A 21,427-nucleotide genomic window follows, 5' to 3' on the forward strand; every position below is an offset into this window, starting at 1 on the left:
ACCTCTTATAAGTCAAAGCCAAGCAGCGTATGGCTGACACTTCAAACTTCCACAGTTTTGGTACGGAGGAATTGAACAGTTCTCCTCCCACTCTTGCAATGAAACAGCCTTGAAGCTTTTCCTGGCATATGAAATTCATGGAAAAATCTTCACAAAAGAAGTCCTCAGGTTGTACTCAAGCCACAAGGACCAATTTATATTCTTTAAAGTTGAAGGGCATGCACCAGATATTCGCCTGCTGTACAAAGTGAAGTCAGGGTGAATAGCAAGAAGTCAGAAGCCAGGAAAACCATTTGTCAAACTGAAAGTTAGTAGGCCCAGTTAGGTGGGAGCACTTTCGCTGCTAACTTGACCTGGAGAAATAAAACAGGATCAGATCTGCTTAAGATAGGTTCCCCTCCTGCTTCTATTCTGATTCACTTTGGATCTGTGGTGTTCTGATTTTATGTATGCACTATCACGGTAAGTAATGCATCTGGTTGATTCCTCTTCTGTATGACATATACTGGCAGAAAAAAATCTGCCAATCATGCTGCAGTAGGAAGGAAGTCAGTCTGTCTGTCTGCAGAACTCTGTTAATCACTTTTAGTTCCTTTCCTGTTCCCCTCCACTTACTCACAATACTTTCATAAACAAAGCTGAATACTCTAAAAAAACGCAACAGATTGGAGTCATGAAAAACCTGAGTCATAAGCGTGATATTTATTTAGGATTTATCTCCCCCTCTTTTGCTTTCTTTATATAGCCTTCCAGATTCCTCCATGCTTTGTGTGGGACACTGGGATGGAACGGATCCTATCGTTTCAGATTTATACTATTTCACCATTTCACTGGGACACCATTGTAATTTTGACTTTATGCTCTTTCCCTTTCCCACTCACAGCGTTTCAATCTTTGCACAAAATTGGGACTGCAGAATTAATGTGAATTGCTGTAGTCATAGGACAAGCTGAGTAGTTTACACTACTGTGCGGTTTTGACAATGCAACAGAATGATAGTAACCAAGGCTGATTAGGAATGTGAAGGAAGGGGATCTTCCTGAATCAGCCTGAATTGGCCAATACCACTGCTCAGATCCTGTACCCCAATGGCCACCTTATTTTGCCTCTGACTTAAATAGGTGGTGAAACATGATTAATTTTATACTCCTTCCAGATACTGCTGGATACTATTGGCTTAAGGGCGGGGGAGAAAGATAGATGTAAGTCTATTTTCAATCTGTCTCCCCATAGGTTAGAACAAGGGCGGGTCCTTTATGACCTGTGGACTTCAACTCCCAGAATTCCTGACCCACCATATATTGGTCAATTCAGAATTCTGGGTGTTGAAGTCCACAGGTCATAAAGGGGGTCATAGTTGCTCGCTCTTGTTCTAACCCATGGGGAGACAGATTGAAAATAGACTTACATCTATCTTTCTCCCCAGCCCTTAAGCCAATAGTTGCCCATCCCTGGGATAGAATAAGCAACTACCAAAGGATGAAGTGGGGGAAAATTGTTATGGCATGTTTCTTCCATAGTTGTCTGTAGGGAAGATTTGTAATATGTTATCCTCTGCTTTTGAGTGTGAGGAGAAAAGCAGGAGGTTCTGGGTTCACTGACCTTGGAGTCATCTTCGTTACCTATTCAGGGTTTAAGGATCATGGTAATCAAGATAATGAGAATGTAATTAACCAATCAGAATAAGCTGCTCTCCTTGAAATGCCACTGACCGAGGCTTCTTGAGGTATCATGGCACTAAAGTGCACCAGCCCCCTCCATCAAAATACCACCTTCCCATTTCACCATGTTTTCTTCTCCCTGGCACCTTCACAGAATAAATTTAGGAAGTGGCCAGATATTAGATTATTAGATGTGAACTGCAAAGTCACCTGGAGTAAAGTGACACCTTAATTAATTAATTAATTAATATAAACAAACAAACAAACAAACAAATAGATAGATAGATAAAATAAATAAATAAAATTAAATAAATAAATAAATAAATAAATGCTGGCAATTACAGGTATATATTTAGTACAGGTATGAATCTGCAATTTTTAAACACACACACACACACACATCCAAAAACCTGGTGCCAATCATTTCTAAAGTGTGTCTAATCTTCTTTTGGGGGGAGAAAGCCAGGTTTTAAAGCCTTATGGAAGGCTAAAAGGCTGGTGACCTGCCAAAAGTCAGGGGGCCAAGGTATTCCACAGAGCAGGGGCTGCCTTGGAAAACAGTCACTTGGTTGAATTGGGCGGCTATAGAAATGGAATGAATAAAGAAATAAATAAAAGGCACTTGTCCTAGCTCCCATCAGGTGATAATATTTAGGGGAAGGGAACCAGAGTGTGCCCACCCTACTGACTTGGTAGGATAGGTAGATGTCCCCAGGGACATCTGGCCCTGTGTGTCATACAGAGCTTTAAAGGATGATGACCAGCAGCTTGTACTGCACCCAAAGCATGTCCATTATAGTGCAATTTCTTACTGTTTCAAAATCATACATTATTCCATGAAATAATGGGAAAAATCTGTAGCCCTCCCAAAAGGCTGTGACCAGCCTGAGAAGGCTTTGCAGCAACATTAGGCTCTGCAGCATATCTTTTCTTTCCAATGTTATTCACAGAAATCGCTGTGCACCCTGAAGCAGGCAATTCTAGGCAGTTTAAAGTGAATACTCATTTTTATTCCCACTGGGATTATTTTAAATTCTGCTTCCAAGATCAGACATGCTGGGACATGTGTAAGATTTTTCCCCCCTCAAGAAACAGATCTGCTTTCTGATAAAAAGCAACAGTAATAACAAAAACATTATTAAGCTACCAATTATACAAGGATGTTTTTTTGTGCCCTAGAAATGAAAACCACCCAGAGTAGTCCCAAGGCGAGATGGGCAGCAAATGAATTTAACAAACAAATACGGTAAATCCAGCTGCTAAGCAACCAATATGTTTTCACATAACCTTCCTCAACTTGGTGCCTAAAAGTCAACTATGATGATTTCTACCAGCATGTTCAAGTTCAGTACTGGAAGAATATCATATCGGATTATGCTACTATAGATTATTTCTTAGTACATCTCCACCAGAGGTGGGTTTCAGCAGGTTCTGACCAGTTTTGGAGAACGGGTAGCGGAAATTTTGAGTAGTTCGGAGAACCGGTAGTAAAAATTCTGACTGGCCCCTCCCCACATCTATTCTCTGCCTCCCAAGTCCCAGCTGATCGGGAGGAAATGGGGATTTTGCAGTAACCTTCCCCTGGATTGGGGAGGGAATGGAGATTTTCAGTATCCTTCCCCTGGAGTGGGGTGGGAATGGAGATTTTACAGTATCCTTCCCCTGCCATGCCCACTAAACCACACCCACCATGCCACACCCACCAAGCCATGCCATGCCATGCCACGCCCACCAAGCCACACCCACACAACCGGTAGTAAAAAATTTTGAAACCCACCACTGATCTCCACCCTTAGGTGTCTTCTAGATCAGGGGTCCCCAACTCCCGGGCCACAGACTACCAGCGACCCATGGCCTATTTGCAACCAGGCCTCATGAGCTTCAGGCCAGAGCACACGGGCAGCTCGACTCACGCGAACGGCAGGCCGGCACATGCATGCGCAACTCAACTTGCAGTCGAGCTGCATATAAGTGCATGCCAGGCTGTCGCAAGTCGAACTGCACATGCATCCACACCAGCCTGCTGCTCACACGTCCTGGTTCCCCTCTGACTCCCAACCATGCTGCCAAGGCGCCAAGGTTGGGGACCACTGCTCTAGATGGGTTAATTTCAATTCCCAAAGTTCTCAGCAACGGTTGTACTGACGATGGAATTCTGGGTGCTGAAATCCGTACATTTGAATATTTAATGACACCTAAAAAATAAATATTTCCTAGAATACTTTAATAGAATCTGAATAAAATGGTCAGTATCGTACTAATGAACCAGTGATCAATATTGCTATCAGCTCCCAAAAGATATTCAAACTACCTCAGCCTAATCCAATAATGTTAGCAGATTATGCAACCTGACTGTATATTGTTTTCTGAAAATATAACAAACATTTACAGCTGCAGTTTTGACACCAAATTTATATTGCCCTGGACAATTAGAATTAAGATGCTAATAGGGCAATGCAAAGCATTCATCAAAGTGCTTTGGAAAGCATGTTGGCACAGATGAATTACTTCTTTTTATATCTGCATGCAATGTTTTTATTGGGATTATCCACAAAATGAAGCAACTACGCATATACACAGAGATTGAAAGAGTTGGGAACAACGTTTGACTTCGTTATATTACTGTCTTTATACCACTGTTTATGTTTTTATTGTAAATCACCCAGAGTCACTCAGGTGAGATAAGCTGTGTAGAAATGTGATGAATAATAATAATAAAAAAGTTGCATAAGTCTTGCAAAAGACATGGCTGGATTAATGCTTCAAAGGGCAACGCTCTACTTAGTGGTTCAAATGCACAGTCCTTGGTGTTATTTCAATGCATATGTGTCAGTCAAAATGATGTTACACAGTTCTATCAAATAGCATTGTTCTTACAAAAATGATTGTTCTTACCTTTCTTTTGATGTCAATGAACTGAGAAAACATTACAGACCAATAGAATGCCAGTTCAAGTATATAGTAGTAATGAATCTCAGGCATCAATGGCTGGAGAATAAAAATAATAATAATAAAAAAAAAATATGTTAAAAACTCTACCAAGGTAAATTCAATAACTTTGGGAACAAATAAAATCCTTATCTAAAATAGATTTCTGCATAACAATTTTGGAGTTTTGGTGGATTAAAACAATATTTTGAACAATACCTTTTATTTTTTTCCCCAACCCAATGAAATATTGGAAAGAAATTATGTGAAGGGCTCAAAATTGTGTCTATCCATCAGCAGATTAACTCCCCAAAAGCAAATGAAGAGAGCTCAAATTTGGTGTGATGGGACAACTTTCCTCCAACTTTCCTAGCCCTCCTGGATCTCTCAGCAGTGTTCAATAACACTGATCATGGTATTGTTCTAGACTGCTTTGGAGGTTGGGAGAGGGAAGCACTGTTTTGCAGTGGTTCTCCTTCCTGCATGGCTGGTTCCAGTTGATGTTGCAAGGGGGAGGGGGGATCAAGTAGATCAAGTAGGGTCAAGTAGATCCCTGAAATACGGGCTGCCTCAAACTTAGGTCTCTCACTCTTCCTCTTTAACATCTACATGAGGCTGCTATGGGAGGTCATCCAGGATCATGGTTGCAGACGGGATTATCAATGTGTTGCTGTGAGTGAGGATGGAGTTGAGTAGAGTTGAATGCTGATGTAGGGGGATTGTCACCTTTGGGAGTGTTTTTGTTATGTTTTCATGGCTTTGTGGCATATTTTTATTGTTTTGTATCATGCCTGGGTCATGATACATAATATGGCTGGCTCTATAAATGATTTGATGGATGAATCGATCATATAAATCATGATATAAAACTGGGAGACATATTCAAAACATAAAAACCCATTCCACCCAGGCCCAAATGCCTTTAAAGGTAACAATGGGCACCTTGAACTGTACCTGGAAGACAAAGGACAACCAGTTCTTGAAGTTGGTGACTAGCTTGTTACCTAAGGGCAGGGGTTTCCAAACTTGGCAACTTTAAGACAGGTAGACTTCAACTCCCAGAATTCCCCAGCCATCCCACTCTCACATTCTGGGAGTTGAAATCCACACGTCTTAAATTTGTTAAATTTGGGAACCCCTGCTCTAGGATGTCATTCAGTTTTAAAACTTGTTAAACTTTTAAACGTTTTGATGGGATCCAATTTAACATGTCGCTAAAGGCGATTCAGAATCGCTACTTTATTGGAGCTGCAGCTCTTATGTCCTCCTCCTCCTCCTCTGATGTCAGCTCAAATTGGTTTTCCACTCTCTCTGAATAGGCATGGGAAAAAAGTCCCTGGCATTCTTTTGCAAATTCAGCTTTGATTCAAAATAAGTAGAAGTAGAACACATTTACATAAATAGAAGACACTCTCATTGCGATAAACCTTCATTAATATCCCATAGGTTTTCCCCACTGAAAATATCTGTCAGTTCTTCAAGGTCACTATTTTTTTTTAAGAACATTGGAAAAGTCCTTGATCCCCTTCCCCCCCAAGGGGTTGAAGAATTTTTAGCTTCCCCATCTGCTTTGTCAATTCCAAAGCTTCTTCTTTAAAATGATATCTGACCTTGTCAACTAGCTATTGAGAAACAGGCGATTACAACAGCGAGCACTGGTCAAATCAAAGATTCCCTTCCCCAAGCCCCAGCTCTTCCTCCCTTCTACCACCCAGACCGATGTTTTTCAAACTTAGCAACTTTTAAGATGTGTGGAATTCTGGGAAATGAAGTCTACACATCTTAAAGTTGTCAAGTTTGAAAAACACTGATCTAGACTAAATGAACGAAGTGAAAGGTTGTATTTGAAGATGGCAGCTACAGTCATTTCAAAGGATGGCTATACATTTTCAATATTTTACATTCATTCATTCATTCATTCATTCATTCATTCATTCATTCATTCATTTATCACTGGTTTTTGTTGTTGTTTTACCTGATATGGGTAACCAATCCAGCACTGCTTTGTGTTCCACAGCCAAGAACTCTTTAAAAAAGTAAATAAATAAACAAGAGAGAGAAAAAGAGGGGGGGAAAAAAGATTAAAATGCTTGCAGAGCAATGCAACCAAATCTTTTGGATATTTGAAACACATTCATTTGGCCCTGCCAGAAGGACTGAAGCTGGGTGACTTTGGGCAAATCACTTTCTCTGAGCCCAACTCCCTTCACAAGGTTCTTGTTGTTGGGAACATAAGAGGAGGAAGGTGTGTTGGATAATGCTTCACCTTGAGTTATTTGTAAAAAAAATAATAAAAAAAATAAAGGTAGGACACAAACAAACAACAAACAAAGAAACATTTGTCTGTGGCTTAACATGACATATGAACTCAACCATTATGATTTGTAAATTAAACTTTATGGCTTAAGGTGTTGTAGTATTCTAGCCAACTATGGTTTATTCAGCAAGCCATGGTTATTTGAAACATGACTTCGCACAATTAAGTAATTCAGTATTAGTAATATCATACCTCAAAGACTAATTATTTTCACTTTCAATGTTTTGCTTATGTCTCTGAGGTACTTACTTCATACTCTAGACCTCATTATAAACTAAATTCTGCTATGCTCAATGATACCAAGTTCCATTAGTCCATAACTTTCTTTCCGACAAAGCCTCAAAAATAAAAAGGGGCAGTAATGGTTGATCCTTGGTTTTTGTCCAAACGTTTGAACTTAATTAAGCAGTCTGGCTATGGATCCATTTAGGAAATGAAGCTAATAACTATTGGCAGTCCTAAATACTTTTTAAAAATAAGTCATTTAAATCTTAAACATGTATATATTGTTTTGTATTAGGAGAAGTTCATATTCTGCATTTCTTATGAACTGTGTATCAACTACACAAGTGGGAGACATAGAATTAATAAGTCATACCACAACCTAGCAATATGTAATACTAGCAATATTTAATAATATGCAGCTCAATTAATTTTTGTTACATTGTATGCACACTATACCCTACATTTATAATGAGAGAAAGATGAATTTATTTTTCTTAAGTTATAAATGATCCATTATGAAAAAAGTTGAAACCTGAAATTTGAAATAAACTTGAACATTTTATTGACCAAATTATCTTAATTTTTAGGATTGTGAAGTATAAAGTATTCAGTTTAGTAAAGGGCTAATTATTGGTCTGGGCTGTAGGTATGGTTATCAGGCAACAAATAAGCAACCATACAATGCAACAAATTTTTAAAAAGGGAAAGCTAAAGTAATAGGTATTTTTAGTTCTTTTTAATAGGGCAGTCAAAATTGAAATGTATCCCAACAAATAGCTATTTTGAAGCTTGCCGCTACATTATTGGTGATTTCTGATTTTCAAATCTGAACAAGAAGAAAAATCCTCAAAAATTGTAACATAAAGTTCTCACTGGCTCAACAATCAACCCACAAGTACTTTTGCTTAGTTAAAACCTTGTAACCAGTCACCAAAAGAAGCTGGTATGAAACTGATAATTCTACTTTCATGTAGCTCCTGGTCCAGTTTCCAAACATCATCACTTCATATTTCTGGCAAGAGCAATCTGTCTTTTCCTCTAACTTGAAATAAAGAGGATATCATAAACATAAAAAATAATGGACACCACCACCAACCACTAATGCAATAGTATTATTTCCATTTATTCATTATAGGAATGAAATGATGGCAGCAGTGATATATGCAGAAAAGAAATTATTTATGATAATTACTAATCCTTGAGCAGAAGACAGCCTAAATAATAACAACGAAAATTCTTGGGCTAGAAGATAATAAGGAATTTTGTTAAGGTGGTTAAGTTCTGATTCATCAGTATGCAGAAAGAAATGCTGAGTTTGGAATTCACCACCTGTTCTTCCGCTACAAATTTTCTTTGTTAGCTTCTTCTATAGGTCTATTTATCCATTTACCTTAACCAAAAGATGTTTTAGAAAGTCATCCCTGATACTTAAAGTTCTAAATAAATATTTTTAAACTACTCAAGGCCCAGGCAGATGGCCAGGTTAAAGACCTACGCATCAGCAAAGAAGTAGATAATCCTCAATTTATAACCATTCAAAATTACAATGGTGCCGTACTTCTGCAGTGGCCCCATGATCACGTGATGAAAATTTGGGCACTTAGCAATCCTGCCCTTACAACTGACTACAGATAGACTGCAACTGCCCCACCTGCCCATCTCTCCCCTCCATCCTTCACAGCTGGGTGCCAGAGGATTCATGCCTCCTCAGAGCCTCCTCTGCGCCCCAGCATGCCTTGTTCCACTTACCTTTTCCAAATATTGCCTTTCTGAAAGAGTTCCCAACCGATGCGACATGCAGCCTTCTTGCAGAGGCCACCTTGCACCATTCTGAACATGGCTGCAATTCTTGCAATCTCTCAGAAGGGCATGTTTTTTTCCAAAATGTGAGATTTGGGGGGAAAACTTTCTGAAGGATTGAGGGAATGGTGCCGACTTCCAGAACGGTGGGAGGCAGCCATTGTAGGAAGGTCGCAGGTCATATCAGCTGGACACTCTTTTGGAAATGTCCATTCTGAAAGAGCATCTAGCTCATGTGACACATGGCCTTTTTAAAGTGGCTAACTTGCATCATTCCAGAAGGAGGCACCATTCTGGAAACAGGCACCATTTGCCCAATTTCTCTGAAGGGTGCTATGGAAAATACTTCTGATACTTTTCAGTCAGGTTATGGTATCAAAGTAGCATTGGTCACACTTTTAGATGACTTCTGGCAGGAACAGGATGGGGGGTAATGCATCCATTCTAACTGTTCTTGACTGTTCAGCCTCCATCAACCAGTATGGTTACCAGCATGCTGCTAGTTCAATGCAAGAAGAGGGTAATGACCTATAGAGTCCCATGGTCTGGGACTGAGACCACCTCTTCCCAATTATGTCTACCTGTCCCAACAGCTCTGGCACGGTCGCATCAGGGTTGTGTTTGACCTCAGGGGACTGGGGTGGGGGCTTGGCCAGGTGTGGGCATGGCCTGCTTGACATCACTCGTCGAGGCTCCATTTTCAGCCACGATGGCCTCCTGCAGCCCTCTGCCAGCAAAAATGGAGTTTGGGGAGGCTGCGTGTGGCCTGCCCAGGCTCCATTTTTGCCGTGATGGCTTCCTGCAGCCCTCTGCCAGTGAAAATGGGCTCCCCAGGCTCCGTTTTCACTGGCAGAGAGCTGCAGAAGACTGTTGTGGCCAAAAACGGAGCTTGGAAGGGCCACATGCAGCCCTCCTGAGCTCCATTTTTGTTGGCAGAGGCATCATGGGTCGCTCCTTTGCTGTTTCCAGGGCGGCTCCGCAAGCCAGATGTAAGTACCCCGCGGGCAGGATCTGGCCTGCGGGCTTTGAGTTTGACACCCCTGCTCTAGCTCCTGTCTACTAGTCAGCGTAATCCGACAGGGCCAAGTAACAAAGCCTTTTTTATTGTAGCGTCTGCCTTTGAAACATCATCCCTCCCAGAGCTTAAAATGACCCCAATCCAGGGGTGAAATCCGAATTTTTCCCCTACAGGTTCTGTGGGCATGGCTTGGTGGGCATGGCAGGGGAAGGATATTGCAAAATCTCCATTCCCACCCACTCCAGGGGAAGGATTCTGCAAAATCCCCATTCCCACCCCACTCCAGGGGAAGGATACTGCAAAAATCTCCATTCCCACCCCACTCTGGGACCAGCCAGAGGTGGTATTTGCCGGTTCTCTGAACTGCTCAAAATTTCCGCTACTGGTTCTCCAGAACCTGCTGGATTTCACCTCTGCCCCAATCCTAGTGGCTTTTCAGAAAACCTTAGACATGATTTTGTCACCAGGCTTGGAGATCCAGATGAGTGTTAGAGTCTATGTACTCTGCTAAATGTCTCTGGTGTTTTTTGTACTTTGCTGTCTCTATTGGCATAGTTTTTATTTTGCTTCTTGTTTTTTAATTGTTGGTAACTGTCCAGAGACATGCATGTGAAATGGGAAGATATATAAATTGAAAGAATAAAATAGATAAAAATAAATGAACGAATGAGTAAGAATTCTGCTGGATCACGGCCAGAAGTTTATTTAGTCTAGATCTTTGTGTCACGTAGTGGCCAACTAGATGAATTCAGGATGGTCATAATCAGGGACAAAGAATCAATAGCCATCTTTTGTTGGGGTTCCCAAGTAGTTGGTACTTAAGGTACATTGCCTGTGATCTCAGAGGTACCAACATCCATCAAGAGTAGACTAGCACAGTTCATATTTCAATCCTTCATGAAATCACCCCAGTCCATTCTTAAAACTCTGGTGGAAGTTACTCACATCTGACAGCAATAAACTCCAGAGTTTAATTACAGGTTCCGTGAAGAAGTATTTATTTATAGGTTCTAGAATCTCCCTACATTTACTATTATTGGATGATTCTAATATTGCTAAGAGAAGAAAAATGCCCATTAACATTTCTCATACTATAATATGCACAATTATTTATAAGTTTATCATGTCTCCACCTATTCTACCTAAATCACACTTATCACACTTGCTTCCCTGGGGAGATGCTCTAGCCCTCTAATTTCCATCTTCTTACTACTCCTCATCAGAAGAAGAATCCAGGCCCTGACAGTTTGTCCCTTCTATGGGATTTTTTTTTATTAATGAGTTTGGTATATTAATGGGTTAGGTGTATTAACCCCCAGGGTATTGGTTCTTTTTGGTTTTATTGTGTTGCATAGTATTGTACAGTACCCAGAGTCATTATGAGTAGACCAGCCTATAAATAAGTATGGGTAATCTTCAACTTGCAACTGTAATTGAGCCCCAAATTAGTCATAAATCATTGTTAGCTTTGTAAATCACAGGCATCATGTGATCAGAGGCAAAGTTATGACCATTTTTTTTTACAAAGGTCATTAAGTAAATGCTGCAGTTATTGAGCAAATCCATTTCCCCTAATGAGCCTTTTTTTTTTTTGTACTAGAAACCAAAACTAAATGTGAGAAACTGGCAAAAAAAAAAAAAAAAAAACCATTGCAAGTTGCAAACACATGACCGTGGGATGTTGCAAACAGCTGTAATGGTGAGCGAGTTGCCAAATGTCCAAAATGCGACCAAACGTCATCATACTGTATATGTGTACAGCCATTGTAACTCTGAAAATGGGTCATAGATAGCTCTGGGGATGTCTGTTGTAATTTCAAACAGTCATTAGACAACTGTTCGTAAATTGAGGATTACCTGTAAATTAAGGTGATAATCGTACTATGAACTACTGTAGAGTGGGACAGTTGCTCGGTAATCACTCTCTGCTGTGGATTATCCTCTTTTGTACTCCACTAACATCTGGATTTCTATTCTCATTTATAGTGAGCTAAATTCCCAGTATTTAGAATAGGAAATAAAATAAAATGTTGGCTTTCCAGTTCTATCTTTCTCAAATTGAGAGTAGCAGGAAAAATATATAAATATAGACATATGCTAAGCCTTGCATTTGTCAGTATGATTCGATCACTGATCTGCAGGACAAAAAAGTGAATTACACACAACAGCATTTAAGATATAATTAACTCCTTCTGCTTGATCTTTATTATTTTTAACAATAGTAGAACCAATAAAGATTTTTCCTTCCTTCTTGACTTTTCCTGCTTAAGATATATAATATTAAGCCTAAATGTTGCTAATTCTTTTCTTTTCTTCTATATGTTTATAATCCTCAAAAAGATTATTAACATTCTAGGCTATTAGTGTTAAAATGTCTGTACTTCAGAATCATGGAATAACGTGTATCAAGCTGGTAATTACTGAAGGGCTAGGTTCTATCTTTTTTTCTTTTTCTTGGCCATTACCCTTAAATGATCAAAGAACTGACAATTGGTCAAAAAGCATCAGTTTAAAATAAAAGTGATAAAAGAGAAATCTACACATCATCTCTAAAGCGATTTAGTATTCAGATAGATTTAGTGCTGACTCCAATGCTTTTCACTTGTGAAAAAAAGAATTTGATTTTCTGAAAAGCCCATTTTGAAGTTTTGTATTTTGGGGGTAAGTTTAAGAACATTATCATACAGAGAAAAGAGACTCAGGATGTAAACAATTAATAGGCTTATTTGAAAGCAATGTATTATTTCGAAGTGTAGAGACAAGCATCTCTGTTCTTAATCCCACGTGAAAGCCGTTCCCTAGATATAGTATATCTAGAAGGCCAATAAAGAATATATCCTGCAGACTCATATTTTGTTTTTATGAGAAGACTACACACACCATTCGTCATTTCACAAGCTCTCAAGAAAGTGTAATGAATGGAATGAGGAGATGAACCCCAGGATGAAAGTGGTACATTCCAGAGGAGTAAGAGGCAACTTGGTCCAGGTGTTATGTGTACAGAGTTCTCAGTGTGGGGAAAAATTGTCTATGGGTGTAAAATAATAAAGAACTCAGCTTGGAAGAACTACTATGTGTCATTCTGGGTTTTGGGCCTGACAGAAAGATCTTCTTGAATCAAGTTCAATATGTGACGACAACAAAAGACCTCAAGGGATAATAATTCCTCTGTTTCTTGTTTACCAAGAATCACAATAACCACAGAAGAAAGCAAGAGACCCCTCAGCTTTATTCTAATATATGCCTCAAGAACCAATCACCGGCTCTCTTGTAGAAAATGTTCCAGAATACTTTTGCAGCGTAGAATTCAGACCACCCAAACTCCAACAACAAGCTTTGGAAATGATAGTGAAAATATTAAAATGGTAGATAGCTTATGTCTTTTAGGATCAATAATCAAGAGTAAAGGAATAATTAGTCAAGAAATATACCACAGACTAGTGCCTGGTGGTACACCCGTGAAGACTTTGGAAGAGGTATTCAGAGGTGTGATATGTCAATACTTACAAGGATCAAAATAGTGCAAGCCATGGTATTTCCTGTGGTACTCTAAGGAACCAAAAATTAGACTTTGAAGAAGCAAGATAGGAAAAATATTGACATAATGTCTCCAGAGTAGGGTAATTTGAGCTGCATCATTTGTGCCTTGAATGAGAACTTTAGGTTGATTTTTTTTCAATGTTCCTTTTGTTTACTTTCTTGGCTGTCCACATATTCTCGGGAGCCTGTTCTAAAATACCAAAGTTTAAAATTGTTGATACTATTGGGAGTGGGACTAGGAGCAGCCTTGATGATGAAGATCATTACTTGACTAAGAACTGGCACTGCAATAGCAAACATACAGCACCATCAAAAAAGAGGCTTTGGTGCTATGATGGGCTGTTGAAGAATTTATAGTCTATTTATGAGGGGAGAGAGAGTTTCAAGTAATCACCACCCATCAGCACTCACATCGATTTATTAAATGAAGGATAGCAACTCAAAGGTTACTAAATGGTACCTATTGTTACAACCATATAGGTTTATCGTTCAGCATCAAGCTGGAAAACAGAACATCCAGCAGACTAAATGTCTATGGAGATTCTTAATCATGCAGGTCATAGTTGTCCCAAAGGTGCTTTTTCAAGACGCAACTAGATTTTCTGTTTTTTCTTTGAAGATGTCATTCTTGAATGAGAAATGAAACATCTTCAAAACAACAACAACAACAACAACAACAACACAAGAAAGTCCATTTGCCTCTTGAAAAAGAACCTTTGAGACATCCAGCTGGCTACTTATCACACTGTGGAGTGAGTATAGTACTCCAAGTCACATGTTAAACAGCTAATGTAGACAAGGAACTGAATGGGACTATGACTCTCATAAAAAAGGGGGAAGGAATGTGGAAAGAAAACCTGGCAGTGACTAGCATAAGCATTTTCTTCCTTTTGTTTTCTCCCTTAGAGACTTTATAGCAGCCTGAAGGACAATGCACCACACCTGGACTCAATTATAAGGGCAAAATACTGAAAGACGCAGGGTGTGAGTGTATAGGTACATTTGGAAGATGATTTCTGTTGAGTAGAAAAACCAAAAGGAAACATTTGCGCAGTTACCAGTTCAACAAGCAACTGAGGGTAAAGGAGGAGCAGTCAAACCAGTGATGGAGAAGCTGAAGGGAGAAGCAGAGCCTAACAGCTGCACCACTCCAGCAGGAAAGCTGAGAAGCTACAGTCAACCAATCACTGGTGATTTCATATAGTACAGAATGAGAAACTGCAATCGGCAATTTGGAAATGCAGCCGGCAGAAGCTGACCTGCAGGTGGCTGAAGACTTTGGTTCAAGTTCAAGCAACAGATAGTGTGGAAATAAAACAGAGACATAGATGGGTATTAGTATAGATATGGTATAAGCCTAGTAATAAGTACATTTGTTAATTGTTTTGTAATAAAATCTGAGAGGATTAAAAAAAACTGTCCATATGGTATTGGTCACTCACAGGAAGCGATTCAAATGGAGGCCCCACAGTAGACAAAGCTGGGGTGAAAAACTCTGTGAAACAGCAGAACCTTAAGAGTCTTCATTGGAAGATTCTTCAAAATCAAGGATAGGAACTCATACAAAATTATGTGCCAAAGCAGGTGGCAATTTAGAAGTCAGCCACCATTTCAACTGAGTAACTAAGGCTTCTATCCTCTCTCAAAGGGATAGCAGAGAAAAACTTGAAATATATTTTAAGAAGGGATGACATGAAATATTAAAAAAGAAAACATCCAAATTTACTTCTCCCTCAGTAGATTTTGGTTAAAAAAAACTCCAAAGAATTGACCTTAGTATGAACAACTGCCATTATCTATGGGGAAGGAAAGAGAACCAGGCCAAAAATAGTTTTCAGCAATAAAGTGTTCAGTTCAATAAAACACCATACCACTTGGATCAACACATATACTACGACAATACATTACAACATCCTTGGTTCTTGGGAAGAAGTCAATGTGTGTATGCAGGCCAACACCAGCTAAAGAAACTGGCATCTGTGACTTCTGAACATTGTACTGAACAGATAATAATATTTGGGCATTTTACAATTAGATAACATCAAGCATGGACAAATTAAAATTTTGATTAGTAAAGAACACATCCAAAGGGTGAGAAAAGTGCTAAACACAAAATTAAATGGTGAAAACACCATTAAAAACACCAATATCTGGGCCACACCTGTGATATACCTGTGATACTTATGTTAAATGAACATAAGATGAACTGGAGAGTTTGTACCAGAATCAAGTATAGTCATGATTATTCTCTATGCATTACATCTCCGTAGTGATATTGATAGATAAAAATGGAGGCAGAGATTAACTTCAAGTCAAACAAACTGTTGAAGATGAAAAGCATGCATTTGCTGATTATGTAAAAGAAAACCAAGAAGAAGCATTGATGCAAGTTAAAAACTGGATCTTACTGAATGTACACGAACAAAATATGAAAATCAGAATAAAATAATAAAAATAGGCATAGAATGTTGGCAAGGAAAAGCATTACATAATCAATTTCTCTAAAAGATATCAGAGAAAGTGGATAAAGTTAAAACCTGGCAATGGCTGACAACTGGAATGTCAAAGAAAAAGAAAGAAAGAAACTGAAGTCTTGGTTTTAGCTGCACATGAGGGGCACATGACATGAACTTTGTAATTTGTTAGTTAACATAGTTCCTTTGTCTTTTAATTTGAATTATTTTCTATGTTCAGGCTTATTACAGACAGGAATGTAAAAAAAAACTTTTATCCTGTGGTTGTATGGATTGATTAGATAGCTTTTAACATTCCTAAACTGAAAAGATAATTTACAGAAGGATCTCCTGATAAGAAAAAGTGCAAGGAGGGGTTACTCCTTATCTTGTCCAACCTCCTTTCCTCTTCCATTTGTCTTTGTTGTGTTAACTATAAAAAGGAATGTAAGATGGATCTTGAGGTTCTCCTTTTCATAGGGAGATCCCACTTCATCAGGGTACCCTAATAAACTGCTTTTTAATGAACTCCCAACTCGGTTGCTTATTGGGAAGGTAAATCAAGGCAGAACCTCAGGCCAGACTATCAACAAGAGCAAGTTATTTGAACTCATGCAATTAAGGCCAGAGTTAAAGAAATCTTCAAAGGATCAAAGTAGATTATGCAGGGAAGCAGAAGAGAGAGATTATGTACTCAGATTGTGCAAGATAATTATAAACAATGACATAAAACAATTACCAAAATGATATAAAATTATGTGCCAATAATGAAGAATGAGCAACATTGTGGGATTATCAAATACAAACTAACGAAGTCTTGGCTAATAACACACCAGATTTAACTGTGGTTGAAAAGAAAGGGTGGATAATTGATGTGGAAATACCAGGGAATAATAGAATAAAAGAAAAAGAATTGAAGAAGTATCAAGATGTGAAAATAGAATGACTTTGGCAAAAGAACCAAAAATAACACCAATATTAATAAGGTTTTTAGAATTGCTTTGGGTGCAATTCTAAAACATCTGGAGGACCACTTGAGTATCATCAGCAATTATAAAATCATCATTAATCAATCATTGCAAAAGGCAGCTTTATTTGGAACAACTTACATCTTGCAACAATACCTGTAATATTATGAAACAAGATCTGCCATTTCTAGTGATTTGGGAAGGGCTCAATAGGTGGAGCAAAAGGTGCCAAATCCTGTCTAAACATCCGGCTGATTGTGTGATCAACCATAATGATAAGACTGTTTTTAAACTGTTATTATAATTTCTTATTAAGGGGTTTATCCTTGAGAAATGTACTGGGGTCACTAAGAAATACTGTATTTGGAGCCACAGTTTTGCTTCTTTTTGCTCATTTTTAGTCTCCCATTTCCCAAACACAATGCACATTTCCACTGCAATTTATCTGTGTCTTTTGGAAACTTTTAAACTTTCTTCATGCTAAAAGAGATGCAGCTACTGAGGAGTCTACAAAAACCTCTAATTCCATATTACTCTTATATTTTAGCTGCTAATCCATTTTTGCCAGCATGTCCAATTCTTTCTGAATCCTTTAGTTTAGGGGTGGATGATTATTAGGTATTGAGGGCAAATTTAATATGATTTGGGAGAACAAGAGCCAGGGGGAAGGGTTTCCAAGAACCATACAAGTAAGTAAGCAGCAGCAGCACCCAAGTAGATGAAACCAAGATTGTTTGGTTTCATTCAGTACTTGCTTTTGGGGACGAGGAAAAGGAAGACTCTTTTTTAAGATTATGGGAGACATTTTTGACTTCCAGGGAGAAATGGCATACTGATGAAGTTGGTGGAAGGAAGAGCTGACAAGTAGACTAGTTTTTTGTAATTCCTCTCTAGAAAAGGAAAGGTCTTGAGGTCACTCACAAGTTCTCCAGAGGAGACGAGGGAGAGCCATCATTGCTCAAACCATGTTGGGTGCCTTTCAGTAAGACACTGAGCTTGCATTTCTAATCACTTTTCTAATCCCTTTTGGAAATTGCTTGCTAACTCCTTTTTAGCTACAAGGAATCTTTGGATTAACAAGTTTATAGCACCGGTTAAGTTTCATTCAACCCTTAGCAAAAGAAGTTTTAAAGTTTAAGGACTTATTTTTTCCTTTTACAAAAAAACTGTAAGAGTCCTTAAAGCTTTGATTTGGGAAGTTACAAATGGACTAGAAGTCCAGATGAATTTCAAATAAAATTGTGGAATTAATTGTAAGGATCCTTCCCATGGGAAAATTCTTTTGTTTTGAATTCTCTTAAAAAAACATGACAGGATAAGACCTTGAAGGTTGGGCACTAGAGGGAACCAGAAGTAATTAAAGATTACAATTAAAAGAAAGGAATACTTACATTTGATTTACTAGTACAGTATCGAACAAAATAGTTTAACATACAGCAAGAACTTAATTTAATTTAAGAGTATTGTCCCTATAGATAAGACTGTATTTAAATGATGTTATGGAAGAAGAACAAGTTTTATCTGCCATGATTGAGACTGATTTGAAAGTGGATCTAAGAATGATAGGTTACAACCATGATATGGGGAAAAATGCTACACTGGACATACAAAGTAGAGACTCTGTTCTAATGGTTAGGGTATCAGTTTAGAAACCCTTTTAGGTATGAAAACCAGCTGGATGATTCTCTGCCCAATGTACTCACAGGATTTTTGTGGGAAAAAAACAGAAATAGGAAGGAATATTAGATATGTTCACCATCTTGAGTTATTTATAAAAATATAAATTTGGGATTAAAAAATAAAAAAAAGAAACCATCTATCTTAATAATTAAAAGCAGTATACAAATAACAAACCAAGAGAGCAATATGGATAACTTTCTTATATTAGATTTACAAAAGGGACATTAAAACTTTTAAGAATTTTCTGAGGAGGGACAAGGAAAACATGAAATAAAATCAAGTTTCTCGGCCATATTTGAAGGAATTAAAGATCAAAATTGTTAAAAGGAAAAGGAAGGAATATAGAGTTGGTTTATTTGATCCAGGTTCAAATAGATGTGTTATTAACTCTGGTAATCCTTAATGGACTTTTGCTGATGAGGAATGAAATGAAAAGGCTTAAGGGGATTTTTTAATAGGTAAGAGATGGAATATGGAAGAAGAGATCATACAAAATACATTTGTGTATTTTAAGAGAAAGTGATAAATTACTAAAATTGTTTACACTTCTGATGAAGGGGGAAATAATTACTTTATGTATTCTTGTTTCTTTTTTTAACTTTCTTTTTTTATTTTCTGCACTTTTTTTATTCTTTTGGGGTTTTTTAGTTTTTACGTTTTCATCTGTAATTTCTAATATTTTTTAAAAGAAACTCTCCTGCTACTTTTTGGAAACTGTGCTTTCAGGTAGCTCTGAGGTCAGACAAGAGAGGTCTACAGTTTGTACACTATTCCACACCCTTTAAGCCACCAGTATTATACTTTATATTCATTCTTCAGAAATGAATGAAGTTTCCCTCTGCATCCAGTGACATATTCATGAATGGGTGACCATAACCATAGATACCATGTTTCCCTGAAAATAAGACAGAGAATCTTGAACCTTCTCGCGAGTTTGACAAGTTTGATTGAACTCAGGTTTTCTTTTACAGCGTGTTTCCCTGGACACAACGGTGAGGAAAGTGACGGAGCTTGAAAGGTAAGACCTGCGACCCGCTTCTTGCCTGCCCCACCTGCCACCCCCAAATTGCATCCCTAAAGCCACATCTCACTCCACACATCTTGCTTCTCCCCTGCCCCACCTCTCTGGGTGAGATCATCCGTGGTTTCAGGGTGAAGTACCACCAGCTGTACATCTCTACCCAGGACCACCCCAATGATGCCCTTGAAGTGATGTCCCGGTGCCTGGAGGCCGTACGGATCTGGATGGGGAGGAACAGACTCAGGCTCAATCCATCCAAGACCGAGTGGTTGTGGTTTCCGACATCCCGATATAGTCAGTTGGTGCCATCAGTGACTATTGGGGGTGAGTCGTTGGCCCCCACGGAGAGGGCTCACAACTTGGGGGTTCTCCTGGACTCACAGCTGTCTTTAGAAGGCACTTGACGGCTGTGGCCAGGAGGGCATTTTATCAGGTTCACCTGATTCGCCAGTTGCGTCCCTTTCTGGATCGGGACTTGTTAAATACGGTCACTCGTGCCCTCGTCACTTCCCGCCTGGACTACTGCAATGCTCTCTACATGGGGCTCCCCTTGAGGAGCACCCGGAGGCTCCAACTGGTCCAGAATGTGGCCGTGCGGGTGGTTATGGGAGCGATGGGGCGCTCCCATGTGACCCCCCCTCCTGCACGAGCTTCACTGGCTCCCGGTGGTCTTCCGGGTGCATTTCAAGGTTTTGGTTACCACCTTTAGAGCGCTCCAAGGCTTAGGACTGTGGTATCTACAAGACCGCCTTCGCCACCAGTACCCTCTCACCAACCAGTACGCTCCCATAGAGAGGGGCTCCTCAGGGTGCTGTCGACTGGCGGCCCCCAGGGGGAGAGCCTTCTCTGTGGGGGCACCCACCATCTGGAACGAGCCCCCGCTGGAGATACGGAGGATCCCGGATCTGCGTGCTTTCCACCGTGCCATCAAAACATTTTTATTCAAAGCAGGCTGGCCTGGCCTAACCTCCCTTTTAAATTGCTTTTTAACATTTTTAAATTTTAAATTTGTCTTATGAATTTGGGGTGCTTTAAATTTCGTTTTCTGGGCCAAATTATTTAATTGTATTTTAATGGTTTTTTAACATTTGTATTATATGTATTTTATTTGGCTGTTCACCGCCCTGAGTCCTTTGGGAGTAGGCCGGTATACAAATTCAATGAATAATAATAATAATAATAATAATAATAATAATAATAATAATAATAATAATAATAATAATAATAATAATAATAATACGGCGGGGAAGGGAAGCAGCCAGTGGGGTGGGATGTGTTGGGTCGCTCAGCCAACATGAAGAACAGGGAGGGGAGGGCATGTCCCTCCCTTCCCCCCCACCTCCGGCCTCACCTCAACTCATTTTGGTTGCATGGCAAACAACCAGAGGAAATGGCAGGACTGGCTGCGCATGTGTGTAAGTAGTTGGTGGGGGGGCTTATTTTGTGGGGGTGGTTTATATTATCGCATGGACTGAAAAGCCCAATTGGGCTTATTATCCGGACATGTCTTATTTTGGGGGGAACACAGTAATAATGTATTGAATTTATTGGTTTCTGAAATGTATTTAGAGCAATCACTGAAAATCTCCAAGTTGGATAAGGGGAATGATTGCAGAACTGAAGTGGCTACTAACCCCCCCCCCCAAGACAACAAGCATTCATTCACCATAAAAGATAACAAGCATTTTTGCTAATTTCATAAAATGGCCTCTTTGAGCATCATGGAAATGTTTCTGAAAATTAATAGGGAGAAGAATTTTTTCTGAGAATTTATCTATTTATTTATTAATCGGGGTGGGTTTTAGTTATCTTTACT

The 21,427-nt window shown here is 39.1% G+C and overlaps 1 protein-coding gene across 2 annotated transcripts in view; it reads right to left on the minus strand.

The window, feature by feature from the left end:
* The window catches only part of CERS6 (ceramide synthase 6), a 113,802-nt gene that overhangs the window by 19,589 nt on the left and 72,786 nt on the right, over positions 1–21,427 (minus strand). For both annotated transcript variants that reach the window (XM_070956924.1, XM_070956923.1), the window contains exons 5-6: positions 6,565–6,615; positions 4,557–4,649 (exon numbers count right to left, since the gene is read on the minus strand). In XM_070956924.1, the coding sequence (XP_070813025.1) occupies positions 4,557–4,649; positions 6,565–6,615 (144 nt within the window). The remainder of the gene's footprint in view (positions 1–4,556; positions 4,650–6,564; positions 6,616–21,427) is intronic.

Source organism: Pituophis catenifer, unplaced genomic scaffold, assembly GCF_029215685.1.
Source record: "Pituophis catenifer annectens isolate HBS135680 unplaced genomic scaffold, rPitCat1.0.hap2 SCAF_1, whole genome shotgun sequence".
NCBI classification, from domain to species: Eukaryota; Metazoa; Chordata; class Lepidosauria; order Squamata; family Colubridae; genus Pituophis; species Pituophis catenifer.